At 34.4% G+C, this 14,095-nt stretch overlaps 1 protein-coding gene across 1 annotated transcript; it reads right to left on the reverse strand.

The window, feature by feature from the left end:
* Nucleotides 1-7,599: 7,599 nt before the first annotated feature.
* LOC119633354 (lectizyme-like) lies at nt 7,600-8,630 on the reverse strand. The gene has a single exon (XM_038026875.1). It carries the CDS (start codon nt 8,590-8,592, stop codon nt 7,762-7,764), a length of 831 nt encoding a protein of 276 aa, XP_037882803.1. The 5' UTR covers nt 8,593-8,630; the 3' UTR covers nt 7,600-7,761.
* Nucleotides 8,631-14,095: the final 5,465 nt, after the last annotated feature.

The raw sequence follows: 14,095 nt of genomic DNA on the forward strand, positions 1-14,095 counted from the left end.
CGCGACCACCAAATCTCTGTTCGCGGGTTCAAATGTCAGTGCAGGAGAGTTCACTTTGATCAGAGCTATAGCAGATAGCTATAGCGTCCAGTCGGTAAAGGCATAATACTTATGCGATGGGGAGCACATACTTACCTGACTGCGGCCAAAACTCTATCTTTTTCTCTTTCCGTACTTCTTCACTTCGCACTTATCGATTGGGCACACGCTCTATAACCTACAATCGTTGCTCTGCCTACTTTGCGTTCCTCAGTTCTTTCAGGCCTGGGGCATTCTCCAAGTGATTGGTCATATAACAAGAAAAAAAAAGAAGCAGACTAATAGTAACAAAACTAATTCGACTCTTTTTCTCGATCAATTTCCAATAAGCATGGGAAGTGATCAGATTTGCTTTCCTTACATCACTCTCCCCACCAATAAACCATATGGTCCAACCAAGCTTTCAAAATTGTCTCAATTGTGTTTATCTGTCGGATCTTGCAAACTAATGCTAATCTAAATAATTAATATATTAATATTACAACAACAGTTAAACCTTAAATGTAATATCCTCCTTAAAAACTTATTTAACAGTATTAAGAGAAGGAAAACTGACCAATAAGTATAGTCTTATAATTTTTCTTCCCAAAAGTTTCTTAGAAATAAATATGAGAATATTTTCTTTATTCATACGCATCATACTCGTTTATGTTATGTGAAAATGTCAGGTGATTTAAATTTGAAAGTAAAGCAGTAATGAAAAGTAATATGTGTATGTCATGTGATTCTGGATAACTACATAAGGCAGAAATGTATTGTAATTGAAGAAAGAAAAGCAAAAAAATAGGAGAAAAGTTCTTGAATTTAAGATCTTACTGGCAGCAGAGATGGGCTCAAGTCGAACTTTGGATACCAAACGTTGTAGATGTATACGTGACAACCACGAATTTTTAATTGCAATTTTATCCATGTGTCCTGCTTTTAAATAGTCAATGGGTATACACATATTGCTGTCTGTCATTATATTTTTAACCACTGTTCGATTCTGTATCAAATTCAGCAACTAATGCATGCCTGCTAGTTCTCAGCCTTCTATGAGGATTACTATTTTGCCTATGCGGTGGCCAGAGTATACCTCATCGGTTATTTCAGGCGTTTAAACAAAATTTTGCAAATCAGTTATGTCATTGCCATGTTTTCTATTCATAGGGATCCAATAATTTTTTCTTTGTTTGAACATTATTTTTACGTTTTCGCTATTAATAGAAATAAAATACGTTAAAAATGCTGCTTTCGAATTTGGAAATCTGGTAAGGCAACGAACGACTACTTTTACGCAGAATCAAATCAAACCATCAAATGTATGAAGCCGGTGCGCTTTACACGTGAACTTGGCTGCGGAGAAACGTATTTAAAACTGTTGTTTCGCAAATAGACGAAATGACTTTGCGAATAACCTAAAATATGGAAAATGTCGATAATGACATTAAATTTTATAATTTAAAGTACAGTTTATGTGGCATTATTTATTTACATTCTTTTTAAATTACCAAAGATGTAACCGGATGAAGCTTCACTTGGTTCTAATTGCGTTAACAAGCTTAATATACATTATGGATGAAATGGTATAAAAATTTTTGATCAGAATATATTGTGATGCCGCGTACAGGGACAGAGACGTACATTTGGACATAAGACTTGAATTTCTATTAATTTAAAGTCTTCGTCGAAGCTTGTTTTGACTTACAATACAGTTTCAGTTTAAAAGAAGTTTGGCAAAGTTGAGTCACTTTTTCTTTTTTCCCGCTAAATAACGTAATGTCTAGACATTTGATTTAATTACGATTCCTATACCCAATCTTGTTACCATAGTTTTATTTGATTATTAATACGGTTTTGCATTCTTATGCGATAAATTTCTTTTATACTCAATTTAACCTGTTATTGAACTTTAAATCGGCCATAATTCATTTAAAAATAGTTCACTTTTATCGAACACCTAATGCGATTATACTTTACAGACATATATAAAAAGGAAGATGTAAGTTTTCTTGTATTCGCTAAGAGAACTGTGAAAAACTGTCAAGTGTCTAGCACTACGAAGAGATAATAGAAGCGAGACAAGTTGAAAGATATCAGCACCAAGATTAAGGCCAAAGCGTTAATTGCTTGTCTTTAAAAAAAAAAAAAAAAAAAAAAAAAAATACAACAACAAAAAGTGCTTAAAGCAAAAAGTAAAAACGGTAAATAAAAGTGCAAAGCATAAGAATGAGTACAAATTTGAAAAGAAGTAAAAACAAGCATTTGTGACACAAAACGTGCCTTCGTTTTTATTCGAAATAATGTTACGCATATGTCACTTAACCATCTCTACATATTTCGTACAAATATTTCTTTTCTTTTTTATTTACACCCCTCAACGAAGGATGAGGAGTATATATATTTTGTCAAAACATTTGCAATGCGCAGAAGGAAGCCTCAGAGACCTCACAAAGTGTATATATTCTCGCTCAGCATCGAATTCTGAATAGATTTAAGCATATCCACCAACGCGCTTGTCCAACTGTCCGTCTGTGTTATGTCTCAAAATAAAGCTATCGATTTCAAATTCGGCAGAAACATTGGATGCTCTTGCACGCAGATTTGTATTGAAAGTAGTCCAAATCGATCGAAGGCCATGCCCACAACAACACGTAAACTTGAGAACACCTCCGTCTTTCAAAGGGAATGAAAAATTGGTTTTTTGCTCATTACTCGTGAACTATAGCCAAAAGCAGCGAAGCTGTATTTGTTCACAAAAATGTAAAAAATTGGCCACGCCTATCCTATGTTATAATGTATCAAAATTTAACTATTTTTTCAATAACTTTATAACGTGCAGAAGCAAGCTTCAAAAACCCCATTAAGTGTACAAATTCTTGGTCAGTTTCAAATCTTAAATGCACCTCAACATGTCCGCTTGTTCGTCTGTCGATCTGTCCGTTTGCGCAACTTTCCAATACCCATGGTAAACATACCCCGTTAGCGAAAATGAAGAAATCGCATAAAAATTTGCAAACGAATTTGAAATTGACCTAAACCTTTCAAATGATACGCCTACAACGCCCACATGCCTCTACGACGGAGGTAGACGGCGATGGGTATAAAAGATTCGATAAAGATCGAATTTAATTTTCTTACTTGTTTTTATTCCCCATTGCCATTTAGCTTGAACATCCTAGTAAACGAAAACGTGTAATATTTTTCTAACGTTACAAGATTTCACAGTTATGTTTCGAGCTGTTTCTTAGGGATTTGTTTACTGCTTGCTTGCAGGACTATGTTTTGCGCTCGCATTGCTTGCTTCTCCTTCTTTTTCTGCCTTTAAAACTTTGACTTTATTACTACGGCATGTATCGATTTATGGTTTTTTTTTTAATCACGACTTGATTTATAATGACATGTAAGTGGTGTTCACTCATGCTTACTCTTTGTTTGCATTGATCCCTTCTTTTATACAGTAAAATACAAAAATGGAAAGAACCGCAAACAACTTTGCTGTGGTTATTAGATTGTGTTTGTTGTTGGATTTCCAGGTATGTTAATGGTTACAATTGGTTAGTTTCACTATATAAAAGACATCTCACTAAATCAAAATTTTTATATAATATATTTATTTCTATATAATATTCTTTGAAAAAGAGCTTTATGTTAAAGTCTATGAGGAAATGATTTCTCACTGAAGCACATTATAAGGTTCACAGATGAGCCTAGCCCGAAAAAACTGGTTCAAAGTCCCTCGAAAATCAAGGTGATGTTAATAGTTTTCTTCGATTATCATGATGATGTCGTGCACTTGAATTCCTTGTCTCGGGCCATACTGTTAGCCAAGGGGTATTATTTATCGCAGGGCGATCACTATTGAAAATGGTTTGGATCACTCTCCGCATAACGCCCTATTTTGAAAAGCCTTAATGTGAAAATAAATTGCATTTTTCCAAGCTCGCTCTGTAATAGTATATGGATACTCTAGATTGATATGAAAAATTGGATTCGACTGGGGCAATTTTTTAAACCGTATCCCATAATACCCTCTTACGAAATCATTATGTAACAGTAATTTATAATTATTATTAATATATCATGGTGAAAGCTAGTTCATAGTAGAAGTCAACCTTACAGAATTTGGACCACGTAGTCTTATTTTTTGGATACCACTACCGCATATAAGAATTCCTCCAATTGGATGAAAGCCGTGCTTTTGCATGAAAATAGTGTGAACAACAGAATTAGGCGAAATGATATAGGGTATCTGATAGTCAGCCTTGCTCGACTATAATGTTCTTATTTATTTTAAAGCTGTTACAGCGGTGCTGCGCTATCTACTTAATTACTAATATTGGTTGTGTTCGCTAAACTACTGATAGATTTATAATATAACTGTTCTATTGCATTTTAATTGCTTTGAAATTGAAAAATTCGTTTGTCCCTTGTTCGTTATGTAACCTGATTTAATACCTTTCGTTTAAAAGAAAAAACAGAAGAAAATGTTCCTGTTAACCAAACTTTTCAAGCTATCTTTACTTGGTTTTTATTCCTCTGTTAAGCAAATATTTTTACAGCACATTTTCAAAGGCTACTAAGTGAATTAGTCCAACATCACGAGATGTGTAAATCATGGTATAATTGCTATGATTTCATTTTGTTTCCAAATTATTGGTTTTTTTTATTGCGATTTGTTTTAATTTCAATTTTATTTTGTTTGTTTTTGTTGTTTCGTAGAACTAATAAAATTTGAAAATGTTTATTTGTTTCCAGTCAATTTTTGTGCTCATTTTATACAAATTGATTTTATGTTATGGTAAAATTGGTTAACAATTATGCCGTCTGTATATATATGAGTGCCAATAAACTCCTATCGAGGAGAAGTGCTTGAAAGTTAAATTTAATAATCGATAACGAATTATTTGCTTACTATCGTCAATATGTATCAGCATTGGTTTCGGATTAGAAATTATTATACTGTCAGCGTTAATTAGCGTGCGAGTAATCAAGCGCAATAAATTCTGGGCAAATAGGTAAACGACGGTATTGAGTTCGGTAGGGTGCGTTATCGGCATCATTCGTTTGATCAGTTAGCATAGTAAGGTATATTGATTGGTATATTGTTATTATTTCGTACAAACTAAATTAGCCTATGGTGATGGGGATATTCTTGCATCTTTTGGCAAGATTACACAATAATTACCAAGCGTCATGGTATTGCACTAGCTTTCAGTATAAGCATGAGAGGTGCTCTAACATATTTGAGACGATTTACCTGAAATTGCATTTGAGAAAAGAATTTATACATTCCGATAAACTGCCTTAGAATTTTAGGGCTTTGCAGCGTTCAAGTAAAGCCTTCAATGTAGCATACTTCAATGACGACATATGATCTGTAATACCAAGTAGTATTAAACGCACCAAACCACAAAAGCACACCTTACGCAGTCAGTTAATTGATACTTTTCATAACAAGCCGTGTACGCGATGCGCGCAGGAAAACAAGATGACTTTTAAAAATTCGTTTCCTGTTATGTTGGTACACATGCCCCCAACACATCTTGGCATTGTCAGCCGTTGCGTATTTTTAGTTTATTTTTGACGGATTTAAAGGTTGGACAACTTTCCGTGTGGTTGTCTTTTTTTTGCTAACGAAAATAATGGATCGAAAAAACTGTATTAAACTGGATGTGAAAAATACAATTAAGGTCTCCAACTCACTTAAAATGGTTACACCGGCAATTGTTGAGTGAGTGTACTTTGAGTGAATAATATTTTTTATAAGTGATACAGAAAGCCGAGAAGATATTAAGGGCGATGCCCGCCCAGGATGATAAAGAAAATTATTACGAGAACCGACGAATCAATATCAGAGAAGTTATTGACGATGTCGGCATATCGGCTGGCTCATGTTATGCAATTTGTTCGCATGTTTTTGGCACGGAACGTGTGACAGCAAATTTTTTTTCGAAATTGCTAAGTTTTGACCAAAGGAATCGCCGGGCGAGCATCGCTCAGGAGCTGTTGAATGAAGTCAACTATGATCCAGAATTACTCAGAAGCATCGTAACAAGTGATAAAACGTGGTTATATGGTTATGACGTCAAAACTACAACCCAATCATCCCAATCATCCCGAGAGAAAACCAAATAACGAAAAAAGGATCGCAACTTACGTCAAATGTGAAGGTTGTACTGACTATTTTCTTGGATTATAATCGCGTGATGTATCGCGTGTTCTTGTCAGAGGGTAGTACTGTTAATAAGGAATACTACGCCGAAGTTATGGGCGGTTTACGTGAAGCAATGTGAGAACAACGCGCAGAATTGCGGAACAACCAGTCATGTATGTGGCACGACGATAATGCGCCGGCCCACACGTCATTGCTCGTCACTCTCTTTTCGAATACACCTCGTATTTTGTCATCAAGGCAAACCAACATATATCGCTTAGTATAATCTAAATTTCGAATCAAATATCTTTCGTTAACCAATAATTTCAAAGGAATGTAACAGATTTTGATATGCCTTAAGAGGCGTTAGAAGCTATTAGAGAAACATATTAATTTTTCATGATCCATCCACTTATATCTGTCGCCACATATCATGTATTATTGCGAGAAATACCAGAGAAAAAGAACTGCACTTCAAGTTTCTGATTTGCCTCAAAGGAGACTAAAAGTTGTTAGAAGAGCTTATGTAAGAGCAACTAATGCATTGGCTAAAATTCGTTCGCAGTCCCAGTTACATCTCAGTACAGTTACTTTGAGCGTAATGAGTCTTTCATCGGTTTAGGCTTATGACTTACCAATTGGGCACACATCTACTAGGCTGCGGCCAACTCCTTACCTCTTTCTTCGCATTTTTTGGACAGTCATCTCTTTATAGGTTGAGACGATGCCCATTGGGTGATTGGTCATATTATCAAAAAAAAAAGTAAAGTAAAAGTCAACTTTTGCGACAGGAAGAATATTTAGTGTCAACATTACACAAACTCAGATCGATTAACAATTTGATGTTGATCAAGAATAAGTACATTTTAAGGAACTCGTTTCTGTCCTTTCCCCTTTCAAATGTGTTGATGATACGAATTTAGTTTCAATGTTGTGTGGTGGGGTACAAATGTTCTCTCATGTAAAATGATGTAGCCAAGTCAAAGCGAGCATATATTCGTCTGTATTGCATTTTGATACGCAAGCTAAACACATTGCATCCGAACATCCTTTTACTCATTAATTAAAATTAAATATTAATTAATATTGATTATAGCCTACCTCTTGTGGTACAAGAGTGCATTAAGCTACTGCGGAGACGGACTTGCGATAGCACCACCTTTCATTACACCAGTCGATTCAGAATCAACTTGTGAATTGAATTAAGCTTGTCAGTGCATCTGTCCGCCCTATTATGTATTATTATTTTCAACCTGAAAGCTGCAATTTTGCTGAAATTTGGTACACTGACGTGTTTCGACCTAACGACAAACGCAATTCAAGATGATTCGGATGGTGTAGCCTATTTTATGGTGCTTCGTGTCTCATTGTCGTGTCTTTTACTTTTTTTCTTTTAATATATGTCGGATGTGAAAGTCACTAAATGAACACGAACTGAACGGAAATTTATTGATGTCAAAGTTTATTTGCTTGATATATTATACATTTCTTTTAGGTGAGAAGTACTCAAGATCAATCCTACTACGCAAATCTGTTTTGTTTTTTAACTAAAAATTTTTCATTTTGTTCATTTACGGCAAAATAATTTAAACGAGTTGACTAGGCGTGCCATAGTTATTGGTGGTTTCTTCAACCCATTTGTCGAAAGCAGAAGTCCAAGTATAAACAGATGGCAGTGCTGACGCAGTACAGGGTACGTAACCCCAAGATACAATGCCAACTAGCTCGGTACCGTCGGGAGTGACGCGCACTAATGGACCACCGGAATCGCCATTGCAAGCACCATCAATAGCGTCAGGTGTGTAGGAACAGATATTGACAGGATCTATAGGAGCATCGGAAGGTAAAGCATTTTTACATTCTTCGTATCCAATAATGTCTACGTCCAAAGTGTTCAGAATGTTGGGTAAAAATCCTGAGTTATCGCGTCCCCAGCCATACAGCTTACCCTTACCAGTTGATTCGAATTTGCCGGATGGTAAATCCACTTTGGCCACTGCAGCTGTTCCATCACGAGTCAAAGCATTTAACTTAAAAGGTTTATCCACGTAGATGAGACCAATATCGTTGGGACCAACATCACCATCGTATCCTTCATGAACAAATTGCTGTCTCTTGCTGGTAACCTTGCGGATTTGAACGTCGGATTCATCAATTCGTGAGTGTAATCCCGCTACAATTTCAAATTCATCGAAGATCAAGCAGTGACCAGCAGTCAAGACCCAATTTTCAGCAATAATGGAACCACCACAGAAATGGCTACCGGTCTTCAAAGAAACAATGAAAGGAGCTTCACCCTTCTCGGCTTCATGGCCATTGATAATGCGCCCTTCCAGAAAACCTGGTTTGGCGATAGCATCTAGATTCGCCGCGCTTACGCTAACCACAAATAAACCGAACACTGCAAGAAACTTCATGATGATTGAAACTATTCTGATGTCTTTTCCATGAAAAGCCGATTATATATAAATCGAAAAATCTAATCTTTCGCATTACACTAAATCATTTATTACCAATATAAGCAGCCAATAAAATTGTTAAAATTATTAAATAAAAGTGAGTGAACTTTATTCAAAATTCCTACAGGTATTGTGCGGATTAAAACAATAAATCTTACTTGCGAGAGGTTAAAATAGTACCTGTAGGCATATTGCACCTCTCAAGTTAGATGAGTATCTACAATGAGTATCAAATGAATTTCCTATTTGCATGCTATTGCTTCTATTTCGTCTAAATAAAAATAGAAAAAAGCTATTCTTGATGCTATTTCTTAAGAGATTTTTGTAAATGAGTTGAAGAGAGATATGTCCATTGCGTCTCAAAATGGTGCCAGGACAAGGACAAACGACAAAGAGGACAGCCGCAAGTGTCTATAAAGTGGGAAAAACAAGTAAGAAAATTAATTTCGGTTGCCATCGAATTTTTTATATACAACACAGTTATCCTGAAAAAAGTCAAAAAAAAAAGAATTACATTTTCATGTTCTGTAGTATAAGTTGGGCGCGCCTGATTTATTCTATTTTCAAAATATTCTCGCATAAGCGTGCGGGACTTGTAGGCGTGTCCCTTTAAAAGTTTAGCTCATTTTCAAACTCTTTTGCAAATTTTTGGGGGATATCATCATTTTCCCTAACGGGGGAATGTTTTCCACAAATGTGACACAGTTGCGCAGACAGACAGATGGACAGACAGTCAGATTTAGGTGCATTTCAAATTTGAAATTATGTTTAGAATATAAATAATCAACGTCTAATTAATGGACTTATTATCAGCACTTGTGAAAGAATAAAAGAAGGATTGATTTATGGAGCATATACCTGAAGTGTAATATATGGCCAATAAAAATTTATATTCACACACTTGTCTCGAATAAAACAATATTAAAGCCTCACGAATTTGTTGACCAGCACGTCTTAATTATTTGGATTATCGACGTAATGCTTAAATATGTGAATGCATGTACATCAGTCGGTCATTTCACAAGAACCTCGTCGTAAAGAAATGGAAAGCAATTAAGATTAAATTGTTAGAGTTGGGATAATATAAAACTTGTGATTGATTGTAATCGATTGTGTCCCCCACTATAGCACGCTACACGAATAACTATACAATGAAATGGAAACAAAAATGTTTCACTGATGTAATAGAGATTTAGTTTTTAAAAGAATCCTGAAATAATAGACTAAAGTGATCCAAATTTGGCACGATATGTATGCATATATAAATATATATGCATATATATATAAATTTATATATGCATATGTATATATATATATATATAGATATACATGTACATACATATATATATCGGAAACAGTATTGAACAGTTGCCTAATTTTTCTGACAAAATACTAAAACTTAACCCATCTTGCCAAGTAAAAGTTTATACAATTTTTTGGAATCCAAATACCATTCAAATGTTCTACAAGTTTCAGCAAATATTGCCAAAACTGTTGTATATAAGAAAATTGCGTTATAAGGACTCTTTTAAAAAACGGCGTTACATGAGAGGTGTTTGTAAAAGTAGCCCGATTCAGGAAATGATAGGTAAAAAAACCAAGTTTGCCTTACATCTTTTCGAGTATCTCACAGATCCATGAACCTCAACATACGTTTGTAACGTATGAAGCGTAAGCTATAAACAAATATTACACTTTTCTTTATTCTTTATGAAATTAAACGCTGATAAATAGCTTGTCATTTTATAAAAAATAAGCATAGAATAAGTGTATATACATATATACAAATGTATACATATATATATATATATCTTCAGGCTATACAAAGAATAAAATTAAATAAAAGAAACAACAATGCAATATTCGGCTACGAGTGGATGTTTTATACCCATCACGGACTAAAAAGAGGCGGGGGAGGGGGGCTAAAATTTAGGCTCTATAACGTTGCCAGGGCGTGGCCGAACCAGATATTTCCATTTTCGCGACCCTAAATACGTTTTCCATAGCAATTGGCAGATAGATTTTATATTTTTGAAAACAGAAGTCGTTTCAAGTTGTATCGTACTGTGGGCACGTCGTTTTACCGATTTGACCCAATTTCAGTGCTAATCTGCATGCAAAAACTCCCTATGGTTCTGCCAATTTTGAAGCGCATACCTTTTTTTTGCGATCGAGGGAATATTTACCATGAACATTAATCAGACGGACAGCCAGACGGACACGCTTAAATCAATTTAGAGTTTGATGCTGAACAAAAATACAAATATACTCGAAGCTTCCGCCTGGACAAAATGAACATGCTCTTCAACCTTTAGTGGTAGATATGAAACCAATGGAAACTGCATAAGTAAGAATCAAAAACGAATCTTTAATTTTTTAAATATACATTCATCAACGCTAGCGTGGAAATTTACATAAATTATTTTATATGTATGTATAATGCAAAACTGTTATACTGGAAGATAAAGATAAATTATTTCCATTTTTGTTTTTTCGAAGAAAAGTGTCTTCGTAAGCCTACGGAAGATTTTCATGAAAATTTATTGAAGCGTATGAAAAACATTAAGCTCACAAATCTTCAATATGAACTGATATAAGCGATGGAAGGAAAACATGTTAGTTTGTCTGTTAAAAATAAACTCGAACTGGAATTGCGAAGAGATATTAAATCACAATACTCGTTGAGAATCGAATCTGTTTTTAGAATCGCGAATAAATCATCAAAAGTGACCGACTGTGTCAGATCGTGAAATGAACCTAGTAAGTTTTAGAACGTAAGTAGCATTTTTCAAAAACTTAACAAGTAAAAAACAGACGGCCTAACTTTGTGGCGGTCGCTATTGTTATTATGTAACTCTATATTCTTTAAGTATCAGTAAAAGTCGAAATTCTGTTACCATCAGAATATTATTGAATAATAAGTTTTTTATCCCATGCGATAACATTCTTATAAACTTTTACTTACAATGCAGGTGATGCTACTTAACTCTTTTAAGAAGATAGGATCTGCACATATCAAGAGCATTTGTCTTCAATAAGTTATGTATAACCTTTCTTTTTAGAAAGCAAATTATTTTCTTAATTTCACATTCTTTTCTTTTTATATAAAAATTTTAATTAATTCTTTGCGTTCAATTTTTGTAGGATGTTTTGTAAATAATCAAAATAATTTGTGATGATTTTCAAAATGACTGAAAATATTGAAACGGTCAATTATGGATATTATATGTCAAGTGTATAAAGAAATTTATCAAGACTAGTCAAAAGTTGGCCCATGTTACCATATGTCGGTAAGAAATGGCGAGGATTGTCGGGTTGTGAAAAGCAGCCCTATACAAATTAGGCTGGAAAAAATCGTGAAAAGGTGCAGTTGAAATCTAGCCCTGAAATTTCTAAAGGCAATGGTAAAGCATCTGTATCTGTAAGAAAATGTTGTTTTACATAAGGGAAAAACGAACGATAATAGCTATTTGTAATCATCTGCGCGCGCGGTAGAGAGATGTGACGTTTTCTTTCCTTGTGAATAAGTTTCCTTGGGATATTTTAGTAAAATCCAAAATGTTGTTAAGAATATAATGAATTTGTAATTCTTTTTCAAGTGTTTTAGCGTGTTGAGATCTACTTTTGAGGTACTTACGTTTGCAGATTTTAAAGAACTACGAACCTTGGACATTAGGGATTTTATTCAGATAACATTTTCTTTATAAATGCTTTTCAAATTTCGAAATTCATTTTTTATATAATTCGAAGTTTCTTTTAAAATTATATTAAAAGATCCCGTACATTGTAGTCATTTGCTTTATATCTTTTTCCTCTGCTTTATAGACACTACACGTGAATCAGTGGCTGGTGCTGTGCATCACATGATAGGGAGGAAGACGAAAAATGTTGTTGTTATTATTGATAAAATGAAAATAGACGAGAAAGTTATGCAGGAGGAGAGTTATAGATACCCATCATTAGCTTGGTAGTTGCGGAGCTAAGCTTTCTTTCACCGAATATTTCAAAAATATTTTTATTTTTACCAATCGATTTCCATTTCTATGAATAGTGTGAAATATTGCATTGGATTACTTTAGATGGGTTAGAAAAACATATAATTTCAAATGGATTAAGCATCTTTGAGCAAGATACCATTCCCTTTCCGAACCTTTAGAAGATGGTTTGTTAAGTAAAGGTAGATAAAATATTGTGTGGAATTGCTTTAAAAATGTATCAGCATGAAATACTGCAAAGCAAATGAACTGAAAACGTCATCTAAATATTTCAAATTTGATTTGATTACAGTTAAGCTAAAGCCAGTTCATCGCATACCATGCAAAGGGTGTTGAAGGTGCACGATGGAGACGTTCTGTATCTTTAAAGCACTATCACTTTCAAAGTTCTTGCTTTCCACAAGAAAATGTTAATTTTTGATAGTTTCACGTATCAGTGACCTCATCGAGACATAAGTCAAACCCAATTCGATTAAAAGAGTGCGCCTTCTTTTCTGATTGATACAACGCAAATAACAATCGAGTGTGTTCGCTTCAATCGAATCCTAACATTTCTTTGACCAACTGGCCGCCTTTTAAATGCGTAGCAATCGATCTGTTCGCTGTCTGTATATATTAATTAAATAATTTGTAATAGTATAGTTGAGCAAAGTAGGTGATATAAAAGCCTACGCAATAGATTAGAAATTATACATTTTTTCACTCCTATGCATCGACGTTTCAAATTTACTTCAATGTACACTTTGATTTCTTTCCTTTTGACACAAATAGAAAATTTTTATTTGCCATTTATACAATATTTCGATATTTTTTCAAATATATTTTTAAAATTATTTTTGCAAAATTTTTAATTAAAACTTTTGAAACCATTTGTGAAATTCAGATTAAAATTTAATTTAAAATTTACTGTGAAAGATGTCGGAGAATAAGTCTGTTTGTGGTGTTCCTGCATTCGACGAAAACACCATGCAGTGTGCACGGGCATCTGCATCTAAATGCAAGAATGAGATCTACAAGAAATCCACGGCGGGGTCTGCCTTTTTCGTCTACCTCTACGAATTTCGGCAAACGCTGAAGGAGGGCGGTGTTAGGAAGTTGAGGCAAGTTGACATATGCAAGACGGCTGGCAAGAGGTGGCGGCGAATGTCTGAATGTCAAAAGCAGCCGTACAAACTTTGGGCATTCAATAATCGAAAAAAAGCTCGTTCTTTGAAGAAAGCTAAGACGCAAGGACCAATGCCGTGGATGCCAAGACTGTGCTTTAATTGTTGGAGGCAAGATGCTGATGTTATCTCGCAGGCTTATCCCTATGCATTTACGTAATTTTTGTAAATTTTTTTTATTTTTTTTTCTTGTTGCGTGGAATTTTGTATACAATAATACTGTGATGAAGAAAGAAGAAAATAAAAAATTGACTAATAATAAAAAACAATAAGCAGTGACGAGAGGTTTGGAATTTCTTTTTA

This window comes from Glossina fuscipes, unplaced genomic scaffold (genome assembly GCF_014805625.2).
Source record: "Glossina fuscipes isolate IAEA_lab_2018 unplaced genomic scaffold, Yale_Gfus_2 2, whole genome shotgun sequence".
Lineage (NCBI taxonomy): Eukaryota > Metazoa > Arthropoda > Insecta > Diptera > Glossinidae > Glossina > Glossina fuscipes.

What these genes read in the sequence shown, in the direction of transcription:
- LOC119633354 (XM_038026875.1), bottom strand. Translation starts at nt 8,592, where the DNA reads ATGAAGTTTCTTGCAGTGTTCGGTTTATTTGTGGTTAGCGTAAGCGCG.